The sequence below is a fragment of the Macaca nemestrina genome, chromosome 1 (assembly GCF_043159975.1).
Source record: "Macaca nemestrina isolate mMacNem1 chromosome 1, mMacNem.hap1, whole genome shotgun sequence".
In the NCBI taxonomy this organism is placed as follows: domain Eukaryota; kingdom Metazoa; phylum Chordata; class Mammalia; order Primates; family Cercopithecidae; genus Macaca; species Macaca nemestrina.
The window spans coordinates 103,732,460-103,748,292 of record NC_092125.1 but is presented as its reverse complement, the minus strand read 5'-3'; the positions used below and the strand labels follow the sequence as shown (position 1 = coordinate 103,748,292).

General features: G+C 51.1%; 1 protein-coding gene and 1 long non-coding RNA gene across 15 annotated transcripts in view; one reads left to right on the top strand and one right to left on the bottom strand.

The window, feature by feature from the left end:
- The window catches only part of LOC105498267 (Rho/Rac guanine nucleotide exchange factor 2), a 70,234-nt gene that overhangs the window by 30,418 nt on the left and 23,983 nt on the right, over positions 1–15,833 (bottom strand). For 4 of the 12 annotated variants that reach the window (XM_071083775.1, XM_071083771.1, XM_071083765.1 and 1 more), the window contains 3 exons: positions 9,447–9,564; positions 8,493–8,532; positions 7,198–7,291 (listed from right to left, as the gene is read on the bottom strand). In XM_071083775.1, coding sequence (XP_070939876.1) covers positions 7,198–7,291; positions 8,493–8,532; positions 9,447–9,564 — 252 coding nt within the window. Of the gene's footprint in view, positions 1–2,122; positions 2,236–2,420; positions 2,608–2,969; positions 3,088–7,197; positions 7,450–7,559; positions 7,688–8,492; positions 8,533–9,446; positions 9,565–15,833 lie in introns of those variants that run through there. The other 8 variants (XM_071083798.1, XM_071083812.1, XM_071083796.1 and 5 more) reach the window with 7 other exon arrangements.
- LOC105498029 (uncharacterized) lies at positions 3,395–7,324 on the top strand. 3 transcript variants are annotated; one of them, XR_011616233.1, is made up of 4 exons: positions 3,395–3,529; positions 4,948–5,056; positions 5,982–6,073; positions 7,212–7,317. It is a non-coding gene; the product is annotated as an uncharacterized lncRNA (long non-coding RNA). The 3 variants fall into 3 exon arrangements; XR_003021789.2 differs by having other exon boundaries at positions 5,472–6,073; XR_011616232.1 differs by lacking the exon at positions 5,982–6,073 and having other exon boundaries at positions 7,212–7,324.

The following is a 15,833-nucleotide window of genomic DNA, read 5'->3' as shown; positions in this document are numbered from 1 at the left end:
CTGAGGAGGTGGAGGACTGAAGACAGCCTGGGAGAACAGAAATGGAGTGGAAAGAAAAAGGAAGCATGGAGGGGGCTACACAGAGAGATCCTGTGAGTATGGGACAGAGAAAGGGGCAGGTTAAACTTACATTCCTCCTCCTAGGAGGAGCTCCCAGGGAATGAGGCAAGGAATGGGGAAGGGCTGAGGTGTTAGGGCTTAGCTGTGACCCATCCCCCCAAGGAGGTAGCAGGGGAGACCATCTTCCTCAAATAATGTCTTTTCCAGCGGGTGCCCCTCTACTTCCCACCACAGTATAAAAAGAAAGGAGACAGCTGGTGTGCTGGGGGGAGGGGGGAGAGGGGATCCAGGGTTTGTTGGCTAAGAACCAACTCCCCCTTCTGTAACCACAGTTTTCCGGAGGTGGCCCTCCCCTTCCGACCAGCCCAAACTGACAACCACCCTCCTCCTGTGGTCTCTTTGCCCTCTCAGATCCACCCACTCAGCCCCCCACTCCCCGCTGCCAGCCAGATTCCCAAATTACCCACCCCACACAGCCAGCCCCCACGGTAGAAAGAGCCAGTCCCCCCACCACCAAAAAAACAAAAACAGCATGAACACCCAGGTGTCTGACCTCCCAGCTCCCCACAATAATGGCAAAGGGATCCCAGTATCTACCTGCCCCCCCAGAACCTCTCTCTATACCCCCCTAGCCAGGTCTTCCCCCAACCGGCTCCCCCATGGCTTTCCTTTTTAGGGTGGAACCAAATTTCCGTGGTTTCAAAAAACCTCTCCCGCCCCCCTTGGCTCTACTCCAGGGTCTCAGCTCAAACGGTTGAAAAAATAAACAGACTTTGGAGCTGGGGCCTGGCCTGGCGCAGGGCTGTGAAGAGCCTGTCTGCCACCCCACTGTTCCACCACACTTCAGCCACCTCACCCTGGCCCTCTGTTTGTCTTAGGCCCTACTCAAATCCCCCGTTGCTTTCCGGATAGCAAAATCTAATCCCAACCCCGGAAAGAAAGTCTTTTTAAAGCTGCCTTCCCTGGCCCTCCACCCCCAACCCAGGATGGAACCTCTGTTTCTCCCAGTTTAGGATCAAGACAGGTAGCCTGGCTAGGAACCAGCAGGGAGGTGGAGGGGAGGGCTTTCCATCACACTTAAGGACTCCAGAGGGGTACTGCTCCCTTGGCTGAAGACGGTGATCAGCATAGGCTGGCACCAGGGGAGGGCACTCAGGTCGGAGAGAAGCCAGAGATTAAACCAGCTCTGGGCTGGGACCTGGCCTTTCTGATAATGGGTACAGTGCGGGGGGGCCCTAAAGGAGCTGGGAGGTGCTGTCTGTAGGCACCACCTTCCTTTCAGCTCTGACTTATTCACCTGCAAGTCAGCTTCGTCATTTCCTGGGGTCTGGGTGTGGAAAGGTCAGGGCACTTGGGAATGGGGCTGGTACAAAGGCAGGGATAAAGGGTACTTGGAGAGGAGTGGCCAAGAGGTCATGATGGGGGAGGAGTGTGGATAACTATACACCCAGACTCATGAAATGCTAGGTGAAGGGACCCCAAGACGAGCAGATGAGAGAATGAGAGAGCTGGGGGAGGAGGAGGAAGGTCAGGGAACACAATGCATAGTGCCAGGTGGGTCAGCCTAAGGGTTTCAGGTTGGGAGAAAGAGGAGCTAGGAGGCTGGCGGGGCAGATAGGGATGGAGGCCCTATGTTCCAGGCAGAAGTGCTAAGGATGGAGGAAAGGATCCCAGCTACACAAAGACCTCTGCTCCCTTCACCTAGAGGTGATGGCTTGGGGGAAGTAAGCCGTCCCTCGGCCGTCCCGACCCCAACCACCCGCCCACCCAGAGGGGAGAACTGAATCACAGCTGGAAAGTCCATTTGCGAGGAGAGGAGGAGCTGACTTTTGTCTTGGAGAGGTGGTGGTGGTGGTAGGAGGAAGCCGGGAAACCACCCCCTCCCGTCCCCTCCGCCGGATGGCGGGGACAAAGGGGGAACGACCAAGCCAGCGACTGGGGGTTGAGGGGGGTCGCTACGCCAAGGCCAAGCCGGTAGGGCCGGGGGGGAGAGGAGGTGCCGGAGCTTCCACCGCCCCCACCCCCGGGACACACACCTCCCTCTTCCCGCTCCGTCCCTTACCGGAGCAACTTTCTTTCAAGCGGCCTAAAGCACTCGGTCCCGCCGGCTCCGAGGCGACCAAGCCCAGGTCCGCTCCGCTCCCTCCCGGGATCCCAGCACCGTCGCGTCTGCCGCTCCCCCCACCCTTACCCACTTGCTCGCAGTCCCCACCCACCCCGTCCCGCCGCTTGCCGATCCACCGCTCCGCCCGATTTTGGCGCCCAGAAAGCAGACGGGGAGACAGAGGATGCACCGCGGGTGCCGAGGTTCGGGGAGCCCCCGAGGACAGCGGCGGAGGGAGAGGGGTTTCCGAGCCCACCTTGCTCGCCAGCTCTTTGCTCCGGTCGATCCGTGCCCGCGTGAGGGATTCGATCCGAGACATAATCGGACTGGGGGACCAGGGAGGACACGGCGCGGACCCCGGCGTCCGGCTACTCTGGGGGGAGGGCGGGGGGAGGGGTCCGGCCCGCACGCGTTGGTCTCGGGGACAGGAAGTCTGACTCCCCTCGCCCGGCACCCAGCACCAGTTCCTCAAACCCTAGTCTCCTCCCCCGCCCAAGCTCAGGAAGGGGGGAGGCGGAGCGGAGGGAGGGCGGGGTGCCGGAGCGCAGGACGGGACGCCAGGGTTTGTGTGGGGGCAGCTCGGAGAGGTACGAGGGTCCTAGGACAGGTTTGAGGGGCCCCACTGCCCATTTCCCCTCCAGCGCCTGGGGGCGCCCTCTAGCCCCAGATACCCGCCTCTTAGCCCTGCTTTTCCTAAAACCCAGCCCGGCAGCCCTAGCCGGACCCAGGTCGGCCCTTTCCCCTCTCCCTTCCCCTTCTTCCCTTCTCCCCTCCCCCTCCTTTTCTCCCTCCCCCACTGCGTTACCTCAGTCTTTAAAGACCCGCAGGCAGGAGGATTCCATCCGCCTCCAGCTCCTGGAGAACCCAAGACCAGTTCCTTCCTGGCCTTGGGGGTCCCATCAAAGCAGGCCTGAGCAGACTGACCCCCTTTTACGATTGGGGCAGGTGTGGCCAGAGAGAGAGGAAATCAGAGAAGAACTAAACGCTGGGTCTTCAGTACACCAGTACACGGGAAGGGTAGGATTCACTCGCAGAGGTCGAAGAATAGAGAGAAGAGAATTCTCCCAATTGCCCCACCCTTCTGGGGCCTTCCGGACCCCACTCTGCCCATCCTCCTCCTAGCTCCGCCTCTGCCAGCTACTTTGGGGGACTAGGTTGGGATTCTCCACTTTTACCGAAGGCCTTCCATGTGTCTAACTCCAGTTCTCTCTGTTGCAAGTTAAGCCGAAACTGAAAGACCAGAAACCAGCCTGCCCTAGTCAAAGAAAGTTAGGGCCCAACCAGCCTCTCCACAAGAAGCAGGGTAAGGTGGGGCATTCATCTCTCTGGACCCTTTTCCCCAGCCTGAGCCAGCCGCCACTTTGGGTGAGTTTCCTGCTATTGGGACAATTCCTCCTCCAGTTTAACTATGATCACTTACAATGAAGTTCATTTCTGCCTCTCAGGGTCTCCCGTTTCTCAGGAGAAACTAGAAGCACAGAGAGGCCTGGGACAGAGCCTTCCGTTAACAGGGTCCTGCCTGATTCTGGCCCCAAAGGGCATGGGAGAAGAAGGGAGGGAGGGGAGACCCAACCCAGATCCAGCAGCTCCCTGCCCTGGCTCAGCAGTGGGGCCAGGCTGCAGGTTTCAAGCCCAACTCAGCACTCTCATAGGTGCCAATTTTAGCCTCTGCCACTATTTTTGGGCTCCACTGCCTCACCACTGGCTGAGCTGGTTAGGCTCCTCACCCCCAGCACTACCCCTACACTGCCCCTCCAGCTTCCCCTCCTGCCTAGCAACTCCTTTTTCACCTCTTTCTTCACCCATTCCCCTGTTTAGGATCCTTAAATAGCAAAGACCAGGAAAAAGGGAGAGGAAATAAACCATGCCCAGTTCAGGCTAGATGAAAATTAGAAAGCAGGAAGGACTTTCCCAGGGCCATAGCTGGTTCTTCCCGGCTTGCACCTGCCAAGGATACCTACCTACAGGGAGGGCGTAGGAACTCCCCCAAACCAAGAGTCCTGAGGCTCCTGGCCCCAGAACTCCAGACTCACCTCCCCGGAGGTGGGCAGCCAAGACTCAGGAATGTACTAAATTTAAAAACAGACAGCCAGAGGCTAGAATCTTGGCCTCAAGGCTCCACCCACAGGAGGCCCAGAGACAAGATCTGGGGTGGGACCTCAGCTTCTCTCCCAGGCCTGGGGCAGTAGAGTGCTGCAAGCTATGGATAGAATCTTAAAGGGCCACACTCCAGCCTGGGTACCCAGGAAACGTAGAATTTGAACCCTGGGGTTTTCCAAGGGACCTCACGGTCCCTCAACTCAACTAAGAAGGTCTCTATGAAAGAAGAGGACCCGACCCTCAAACCCTTTTCTGTCTCCCACCCCAACCTTCAGTCTACTTTCCATCCCCCTGCTGTTACCCTACCCCTCACCCTGTGCCCTCTTCTTCCCCTTAGGAGATGAATAGCAAGGAAAGGGACTAGGGACAGGGTAAAGAAAAGTGTTCTGCCTTTAAAAACACTTGTGTTTAGTGAGCTTGGCCTGCAGCTTGACTCAGTTTCCATTTTCTATATCCTCTTGAACAATGAACACTTTTCCCTTCCCCTTGGTGTCACCTGCCCCGCTTTTCCAAGCCCCTTCTTCATTCCAGCCTCCCCTCTACTCCTATCCAGTGATATCTTCTGGATTTTCAGAAATAATTTTTTTAGATACACAACAACAAACATTTATACCAGGATCTAAAAATAGCCACCACCTTCTTTAGCCCATTTAACTTGACGAAATGTGTCCCTCCCATTTCAGGGATAGGGAGGAGGTCCCAGGGAAGAACCTGGTTGCCAAAGTCTTGGCCAGTTGGTGAAAAGATGGGTCTCCTGGGGATACCCAAGCCCAAGGTCTACACTGTCCCAAGGTGATTTGTTTTTCTTCTTTCTTCTATTGGTCTGGACCTTGTATATTCTGGGAAGAGGTGATTAAGGCCAAATTGCCTTAAGTGGCCATCCAGCCAGAAGCTGGAAGAAGGAAAGGATGAGAGGGAATGAACTGTTGTGTTAGGGCTATTGAGAGAAACAGAGGCAATACAGAGCCAAAGCCCTGGGTTTCTAATATGGCACCACCTCTTATGAGCTGTGAGATCTTGGGCAAAGTAACTAACCTTTAAGTATTTGTCTGTAGAATTGAGATTGAAATACTTATCTTTGCCAGAATTGTTATAAGAATTAAATGAGCTGACCCCTGGAAAGTGTTTCATCAAGTGTGCAATGCCACTCAAGTAGGAGGGACTAAGCCACTTCCTTTTCTCACTGCTTGACTGAGCTTCTCTCCAGCCCCACCCCCTGATGTTTACTGCTTATGGAGAAAGAGATTAAATGAAGCAGGCCCACATATTCATGAAGGTGGAAAGAAGATGGACCAGGAGATGGCAGAGAGGGAAACAAAGGAAGACAAGACCACAGACGTGGGGAGGAAAGGCTGAGCGAGGCAATGTCCTGACTCACTCTGGCGCTTCCCTGTTCCCCATCTGGGCTCCAAAGTCTCTGCCCTCATTCCCCTTCACCAGGTTACTCAACCCTCCATCAGACTGTTAGGGCAAGGGTGGACAAACACAGACTAACTGGGATCTGGATGGCCCCTGGGCAGTACTGACTTCCCCTACCATTCCCACGGCAAGAAAAGGGGGTGATTCCACTAGCAGACTCCCCTACCTTGTAGTGAGACAGCCTGTAGGAAGGTGAGACTCAGACCCCAAGTTTCTGTTTTTGCTTTGTTCCCTCAAGATCTCCGTTCCCCCATGGGAGAGAAACCTCACTGTCCCACCTGCCCTCCCTTCCCATCAGCTTTCAGATTCTCCAGCTGCTCCTCTTCTGAGGCTCACCCAGTCTCATGCCTCCATCGGACTCAACTCCCCACCCATGGCCTGTGGTGAAAGGTGCTAACAACATGACCTGCTTTCATTTTGACCTTCCCAGCCCACCCAGAGAAAAGGGAATCTTGGCCAAAAAAGGCTGGAAGGGGGAGAACCCTGGCACTGCGGGTGGGGCTGGGAGGAGCCCAGGCAAACTTACTAGTGAGAATCTCATGGCTCTTCAAGGTGAATATGATGATGACTTCCCTGGGGTTTCTTTCAATACTCAGAAGCCGCCCCAAGTTGGAAAGCACATGCATACTTGGAGAGGCCAGGGGAGGAAAAGGGGGGCAGCTCACTCTGACAGTAAATGAAGAAAGTGGAAATGAATTCAAGGAGTAGGCAGAGCTCCCGGTTTCACTAGAGCCCGAAGGTTTGTAATAAGGATGAGAACAATGTGCCTTTGCTTCCTGGGATCAGAACAGCACATGGCCGCACACGTACGGGTATGCATGTGCTTCCATAATCATATACTTTCCCAGCTTCTACTCTGCCTGTGGTCTGATTTCATCTCCTTCAGCTGCTGTATCCACCCATAAAATTATGAGTGTAAAAGCACTTGGCAAACCCTGATACTCTATGAAGAAGTAAAAAGTAGTGCTGTAATTATTATCATTATTATGTCCAATGGTTGAGGTTTCTGCTGCCCACCTGTCAGCTATGTGAGGCCTGAAAAGAGGGAGGGCTAGGCCATTTCTCAGCTTCTGAGGTTCCTGGCCCTTTTCCCCTTCCAGCTGTCCACAGCTGACTGCTAAGCTGGAGGCGTAGGGGAAAGCAGAGAAAAGGTGATTTGCTGGGACACAGAGATACAGGCTGGAAGAGATAGCATGTGTTCCCTTAAAATTTGAAGCATTTGGCTGGGCACAGTGGCTCACACCTGTAATCCCTGCACTTTGGGAGGCCAAGGCAAGAGGATTGCTTGGGCCCAAGAGTTAGAGGCTGCAGTGAGCTATGATCGTGCCATTGTACTCCAGCCTGGGAGACAGAGACCCCCCCCTCTTAAAAAAAATAAAAAAATAAAAAAATGGAACCATTGCTCTGAGTTTCCAATAGGGGGAGTGGTGGGAGGTGGCGATGGTGGGATGGGAGAAAAGGAACTGGGGAGGGCAGTGGGTCCCAAGCCTCCTGCTTCCCCAGCTGACTCCTACCTTGGCCTTTCCAGTCATTCCCAAGAGGAAGCTGAAGGTCCGTCGCAGGGAGGAGCCTGCCCAGGTACCTGAATGTCCTTCCAGCTGGCTGCAGCTGCAGAGAGAAAAAGAAGACATGAGAAGATGGAGGTAATGCTGGAAATGAAGAAAAAGATACTTCCTGAGAGATGCTGGATGAAGGATCCATGACCAGCAGAGCCAGAATGGGAAGGAAGAAAGAGGAAGGACTGGGAGAGAAAGATAAGCCCCCATCCTGACCTCCTAGGACTTCCTGGATGTGGGCATTTCAGCTTCCCAAGCCCCTCTATTTAGGAAGAAAACTCCAGGCTCCACCCAGATAAATACAGACTCCTCCTTCCTACCTAATCCAGGCTCAGGATGGGAGGCCCAGTCTCCTCTCTCATGCTGCTCCCCAACGGAAGTGGTATGGGGTGGGGGCTCTCCCGAGGGGCATTTTCTCCTCTCAGAACAAGAGCCCTGTGTACGACCCTCTCTGCTGTTTGGAGAAGGCCTCTGGGCCTAAAGCCAATAAGGACTGAATTTCCTGGGATTTCATCAGCCCCATCCCATGAGCTAATCCCAAACCCAGAGCCAGGAGGATGTGTCAGCTAGAGATTTTCAGGACCACAAAGCAGAGCCTGATATCTTAAAGGGACCATTACTTGCTTACACATCCACACTGTCTTAGAGGGCTGACCCACTCTAATCAGGCTTCAGCCATAGGAGCCAAATAAGCAGGTGCTGATTTTGCATGCTTATTTACATAGTTATTCAAATCTCCCAGCCTCCACTTCCAGACCTGAACTCTGCCTTCAGGCCCTGCCCTCTCTGCTGGGAGCTCCACAGCCCTTGCCCAGCCCTCCTTAGGGCCAATCCCCATTGGTCTATTATCTGAGCCATCCTAAACTGATCCATGGTCCTTGGTCACTCTCCCTCACTAAGACTGTTCAACAGTCTATCTGCCCTTTCACCCTATACCACTGACAACAGCAAGCAATTCCCATGCTCTGTTATTCAATGGACACCCTGTGCCCTGGATACTCCTTTTCTTTCCCTAATTTCTCCCCCGGTCTCATGCAGCTACCGGGAACCTGGTGAGCCCACCCAAACCAAAGAAAAGAGGGTGAATTATATGCAGCTCAGGGAAGGATATTTGGAGGTCTTAGATCAGAAATGTTAAGGGGAGGAATGATTCAGGAAGCAGGGAGACCCCTGGGGCTACAAAACCATGGCCTAGACCTTATTGCTCTTCCCCTATAGAGGCTTTTGAAGGATTCTGAGTCCCCCACACTCACCGTTTCCTGAGGTCAATGGCAGAGGACTGGGATAAATTCCCTGCCAACAAAAAAGGAGACGAAAAGTGTCTAGCTAAAGCCAGACAAAGGCGCCCAGGGCTTCCTCCCCCACCCGCTTCACCTGGATCAGGTTCCCAAGCTGCAGGTGCATGTGACGCCATTCCTGAGGGCGGGCAGTGGGCAGCAGGGAGAGGGGGCGGGGTCTAAGCAGGGCAGAGCTGAAGAATTTAGGAGCCATGGGAACACAGCACCAGGGTTATCCAGGGGAACAGAGCACCAGGGTCATGTGGAGACGGTGGCTGGGAGACTGATGTATCAGAGGTTTCACCCAGAGCTCCCAATACTCCATCTGAGGACAAGGTACATTGCAGGTAACTGTCCTCCATCTCTGGTAACAGGGAAGGCTGGAGAACCTCACTATGTCCTATGTCCGCTTTCATTGGTAGGAGTTTCAGAATGCCAAAATCCAGAATTCAGATTGCTCATTTGAATAAAGCCATTCTGAGGTCAGGCATGGTGGCTCACGCCTGTAATCCCGGCACTTTGGGAGGCCAAGGCAGGTGAATCACTTGAGCTCAGGAGTTTCAGACCAGCCTGGCCAACATGGTGAAACCCTTTCTCTACTAAAATACAAAAATTAGCCGGGTGTGATGGTGCGCTTCTATAGTCCCAGCTACTCAGGAGGCTGAGGTACTAGAATCACTTGAACCCAGGAGGCAGAGGTTGCAGTGAGGTAAGATTGCGCCACTACACTCCAGCCTGGGCGACACAGTGAGACTCGGTCTCAAAAAAAAAAAAAAAAAGATAAAAGAAAAAAGCCATTCTAGGGATTCCAAGGGTATGTGGCTAAACATAATCCAGGACATCTGAACCCTAAACAGCTAGCTATGAGGAGTGGCAACGAGATGTATAGGGGAAGGGGCCACCCCTGCTTTGCTCCCTACTTTTGCTCACCATCTGGATCCGACCAGTCCAAGAGACAGTTGATGCCACTCATGGATACAGACTTGGAAAGCATGCCAGTGGCCGAGTGGTCCAAAGGGCCAGCAGATGGATGACAGGAATCCTGACCCTGGAATCACGTCAAGAGTCCTTACACCAAGGGCAGGCTTCATCTGTCCTCCCCTCATGCTCTTTACTTCCCCACAGCTTGGCCCCTCTTCAAATCCAGGCCTCCCACCCCTTTCCAAAACCCATATTGGGATATTGCACTTTAAATAGTTGGGAAGTTACTCCTTCTGTTTAGCAGTCATTATTCTGTTGCAGTTCAAGCCCAGGCTTTCTTAGTATATAGAAGTATCTAAGAAGAGAGATTTACCCTGAATGGTTTCCAGAGATGTCAAACTCAACCCATAGAGGCCAGCCAGGTAATGAAAAAAACAGGCAGGCCTGGTGTGGTGGCTCACACCTGTAATGCCAGCCCTTTGGGAGGCTGAGGCAGATGGATCACTTTAGGTCAGCCTGGCCAAAATGGTGAAACCCCATCTCTACTAAAAAAATACAAAAATTAGCCAGGCATGGTGTTGTGCGCCTGTAATCCCAGCTACTCAGGAAGTTGAGGCAGAAGAATCACTGAACCTGGGCTGTGGGGGTTGCAGTGAGCTGAGATCATGCCACTGCACTGGTGCAACAGAGCAACTCAAAAAAAAGGCCAGGCACGGTGGTTTATGCCTGTATTCCCAGCACTTTGGGAGGCTGAGGTGGGTGGATCATTACAGGTCAGGAGTTTGAGACCAGCCTGGCCAACATGGTGAGACCCCGCCTCTACTGAAAAAACAAAAATTAGCCAGCCGTGGTGGCGGGCGCCTGTAGTCCCAGTTCCTCGAGAGGCTGAGGCAAGAGAATCACTTGAATCCGGGAGGCAGAGGTTGCAGTAAGCCAAGATTGTGCCACTGCACTCCAGCCTGGGTGACAAAGCAATACTCCATCTCGGAAACAAACAAACAAACAAACAAACAAAAACAGCAAATAAGCCAGAAGTCCCTCCTCAGTGGACCAAAGAATCAGTAGTATACTTACGCATTGAAATACTATTCAACAATAAAAATGAGCAAATCACAGCTCACATAACAATAAGGATGAATCCCACAGACATGTTGAATGAAAGAACCAAGACACAAAGATGTATATACTGGTATGATTATATGCATATGAAGTTTAACACAGGTAAAACTAATTGACATTGTTTAGCGATGCCTACATAGATGGTAAGCCTATAAAGAAAATAGAGCCGGGAGCTGTGGTTTATGCCTGTAACCCCAGCACTTTGGGAGGCCATGGCGGGTGCATCACTTAAGCTCAGGAGTTCCAGACCAGCCTGAGCAACATGGTGAAACTCTGTCTCTACCAAAAATACAAAACTTAGCCAGGCGTGTTGCCTTGCAGCCTGTAATCCCAGCTACTCAGGAGGCTGAGGCAGGTGGATCGCTTGAATCCGGGAGGGGGCAGTTGCAGAGATCGTGCCACTGGACTCCAGCCTGGGTGACAGAGTGACACCATCATGTCACCTGGGTCTCAGAAAAAAAAGGCCGGGTGTGGTGGCTCACACCTGGAATCCCAACGCTTTAGGAGGCTGAGGCGGGCGGATCACAAGGTCAGGAGATTGAGACCATCCCGGCTAACACGGTGAAACCCCGTCTCTACTAAAAATACAAAAAAATTAGCCGGGCATGGTGGCGGGTGCATGTAGTCCCAGCTACTCCGGAGGCTGAGGCGGGAGAATGGCGTGAACCTGGGAGACGGAGCTTGCAGTGAGCCGAGATGGCGTCACTGCACTCCAGCCTGGGCAGACAGAGCGAGACTCCGTCTCAAAAAAAAAAAGAAAAAAGAAAATGGATCTCAAAAGTCAAGAATGCAGTCATCTCTGCCAGAGAGAGGGCTATGAGTAAGAACCCTGAGAGCTTCTCAGCTATGATAATCTCTTTTTTTTTCTTTTTTTGAGACAGAGTCTCGCTCTGTTGCCCAGGCTGTAGTGCAGTGGCCGGATCTCAGCTCACTGCAAGCTCCGCCTCCCAGGTTCACGCCATTCTCCTGCCTCAGCCTCCCAAGTAGCTGGGACTACAGGCGCCCACCACCACGCCCGGCTAATTTTTTTGTATTTTTAGTAGAGACGAGGTTTCACAGTGTTAGCCAGGATAGTCTCAATCTCCTGACCTTGCGATCCGCCCATCTCGGCCTCCCAAAGTGCTGGATTACAGTACAGGCGTGAGCCACCGTGCCTGACTTTTTTTTTTTTTTTTAGGTAGAGTTTCGCTCTTGTTGCCCAAGCTGGAGTGCAATGGCGTGATGTCAGCTCACCGCAAACTCCGCCACCTGGGTTCAAGCAATTCTCCTGCCTCAGCCTCCCGAGTAGCTGGGATTACAGGCGTGTGCCACCAAGCCTGGCTAATTTTGTATTTTTAGTAGAGACAGGGTTTCTCCATGTTGGTCAGGCTGGTCTCGAACTCAGGTGATCTGCCAGCCTCAGCCTCCCTGTGCTGGGATTACAGGCATGAGCCACGCGCCCAGCCTATTTTATTTATTTATTTTTAAATCTGGGGTGGTTATATGGGTGTTTGCTTTCTAATTTATTACACTGTAAATATATGTTTTATGTATTTTCCTGTGTATGTGCATTTCAAAAAAAATCTTAAAGTTTAAAAAAATACAGATTTACAAATTTTAAAACATCATTCTAAATAAATGTATTGTCAAATAAATCATAATGAAAATTTAAAGATGTTTTGTAACTGACCAATAATGAAAATACAGAACAAAACCTGTGGGAGAAGGCCAAAGTGGTATTTCAAGGGCAAGTTGTAGCCTCAGAATGCTTATATTGAAACATTTTTAATGCTGGAGGATTGAGCTATTCTAACTTAAAAAGTCAGATAAAGAACAGGACAAACTCATAGAAAACAGAGGCGAGCACGGTGGCTCTCTCCTGTAATCCCAGCACTTTGGGAGGCTGAGGTGAGCTGATCACGAGGTGAGGACATACAGACCATCATGGCTAACATGGTGAAACCCCGTCTCTCCTAAAAATACAAAAAATTAGCCAGACATGGTGGCACAAGCCTGTAGTCCCAGCTACTCTACTCGGGAGATTGAGGCAGGAGAATTGTTTGAACCTGGGAGGCAGAGATTGCAGTGAGCCAAGTTCGCACCACTGCACTCCAGAGTGGCGCAATGAACTTGGGCAACAGAGTAAGACTCCAGGTCTCAAAAAAGAAAAAAGAAAACAGATGGAAGTGGTCGGGCACAATGGCTCATGCCTGTAATCCCAGTGCTCTGGGAAGCTGAGGCAGGTAGATCACCTGAGGTTAGGAGTTCGAGACCAGCCTGGCCAACATAATGAAACCCCATCTCTACTAAAAATACAAAAAATTAGCTGGGCGTGGTGGTGGATGCCTGTAATTCCAGCTACTCTGGAGGCTGAGGCAGGAGAATCTCTTGAACCAGGGAGGCGGAGGTTGCAACGAGCCAAGATCGCGCCATTGCACCCAGCCTGGGCAACAAGAGCAAAACTCCGTCTCAAAAAAAAAAAAAAAGGCCGGGCGCGGTGGCTCAAGCCTGTAATCCCAGCACTTTGGGAGGCCGAGACGGGCGGATCATGAGGTCGGGAGATCGAGACCATCCTGGCTAACATGGTGAAACCCCGTCTCTACTAAAAAAATACAAAAAACTAGCCGGGCGAGGTGGCGGGCGCCTGTAGTCCCAGCTACTGGGGAGGCTGAGGCAGGAGAATGGCGGGAACCCGGGAGGTGGAGCTTGCAGTGAGCTGAGATCCGGCCACTGCACTCCAGCCTGGGCGGCAGAGCGAGACTCCGTCTCAAAAAAAAAAAAAAAAAAAAAAAAAGAAGGAAGCATATAATAAACATAAATGCCAAAATGAAATAGTAAGGCCAGGCACAGTGGCTCACACCTGTAATCCTAGCACTTTGGTGGATCACCTGAGGTCAGCAGTTCGAGACCAGCCTGGTCAACATGGTGAAGCCCCATCTCTACTAAAAATACAAAAATTAGCTGGGTGTGGTGGTGGGTGCCTGTAATCCCAGCTACTCAGGAGACTGAGGCAGGAGAATCACTTGAACCCAGGAGGTGGAGGTTGTAGTGAGCTGAGATTGCACCATTGCACTCCAGCTGGGCAACAAAGCAAACTTTGTCTCAAAAATAAATAAATAAATAAATAATAAATAGTAGACAAAGATAAATTAGAGAGGATCAATAAAGCCAAGAGTTGTTTTCTAGGATCAAGCAAATGAAATAGGCAAACCTCTGATAGGAATGATAAAGAAAACAAGAGAAAGCACAAGTAAAATTAGAATGAAAAAGCAGACCTAACTATAAAAAGAGCAGTGATTGTAAAGATAAAAGAATACTACCTATGGCCAGGCACGGTGGCTCATGCCTGTAATCCCAGCACTTTGGGAGGCTGATGTGGGCGGATCTCTTGAGGTCAAGAGTTCGAGACCAGCCTGGCCAACATGGCAAACCGTCTCTACAAAAAATACAAAAATAGCTGGGCGTGGTGGCGCACACCTGTAATCTCAGCTACTCAGGAGGCTGAGGCGCAAGAATCACTTGAACCTGGGAGATGGAGGTTGCAGCGAGGAGAAATCGCATGGCTGGGTGTGATGGCTCATGCCTATAATCCCAGCACTTTGGGAGTCCGAGGCAGGCAGATCACCTGAGGTCAGGAGTTCGAGACCAGTCTGGCCAACATGGTGAAATCCTGTCCCTACCAAAAATACAAAAATTAGCTGGGTGTGGTGGTGTGTGCCTGTAATCCCTACTACTCAGGAGGCTGAGGCAGGAGAATCACTTGAACCTGGGGGACAGAGGTTGCAGTGAGCTGAGATCACGCCATTGCACTCTAGCCTGGGCAACAAGAGTGAAACTCTGTCTCAGGAAAAAAAAAAAAAACACTTTAACTCTTTCTATAAGGTAAATACAACCTTGATTCCAAAACTACACACAGACAGTATGACAAAGATAAATTATAGGCTGATCTCTCTTATGTATATAAGTACAAAAATCTGACACGAAATATTAGGAAAGTATAGCTGATTTTATTTATTATTATTACTTTTTTTGAGACAGAGTCTTCTCTGCTGCCCAGGCTGGAGCGCAGTGGCATGATCTCTGCTCACTGCAACCTCTGCCTCCTGGGTTCGAACAATTCTCATGCTTCAGTCTCCCGAGTAGCTGGGATTACAGGAGTGAGCCACCAAACCTGGCCATTTTAAATGGCCACAAATTATTTGCAGTTCCTCCCATTAAGAAGGAGCCTGTCTCTTCACTCTGAATCTGGGCTGGCCTGTGACTTACTAGGATGACTAGAGTGTCACAGAAGTGCCATCATGTGATTTTTGAGCCTAAGCTTCAAGAAACCTTAAAGCATCCACTCTCGCCCACTTGGAATGCTATTTTCATCTGAACAAGCCTAAGATGGCATTCTGGAGAGGCCGTGTGGATGAGAAGCAAGGTACTGCAACTGGTAGGCTGCCAGCTGAAATGGTAAGGAAGGCCATCCTTGATCATCAGCTCTACTGAGGTCACCAGACAATGGCAGCCACCTAAATGAGTCCAGGTGAGACCAGCCCAAATTGCCCACCCAAAGAATTGTGAGTTAAAAAAAAAAAAAAAGTCATTTTAAACTGCTAAGTTTAGGGTTGGTTTGTTACACAGCAATAAACAATTGATACAAATAAAATCCAGAAGTATGTAAAAACATAAAATGTGTCATGACAAAGTTGGATTTATCCTAAGAATACAAAGGTGGTTTAATGTGAGAAAAATCCTTACATGTAATTTACCTCAATAATATATTAAATGAGAAGGGGCATGGTGGCTCATGTCTGTAATTGCAGCACTTTGGGAGGCTGAGGTGAGGCTGAGGTGGGGGATCACTTGAGCTCAGGAGTTTGAGACCATCCTAGGCAACATGGTGAAACCCTGTCTCTATCAAAAATACAAAGTGGCACATGCCTGTGGTCCCAGTTACTCAGGAGGCTGAGGTGGGAGGACAGTTTGAACCCAGGTGGCAGAGGTTGCAGTGAGCCAAGATTGCACCACTGCACTCTAGCCTGGGTGACAGTGAGACCCCCATCTCAAAATAATTAATAATAATAATAATATATTTAAAGAGAAAAAATACATAATCATTTTTGTAAATGCAGAAAAGCATAGGATAAAATCCAATGCCCACTAATTCTAAAACCAAAGGCTTGGCAATTAGAAATAGAAGGAATCCTCCTTAACCTGATAAAGAATATCTTTTAAAACCTGCAACCAGGCCGGGCGCGGTGGCTCACGCCTGTAATCCCAGCACTTTGGGAGGCCGAGGCGGGCGGATCACAA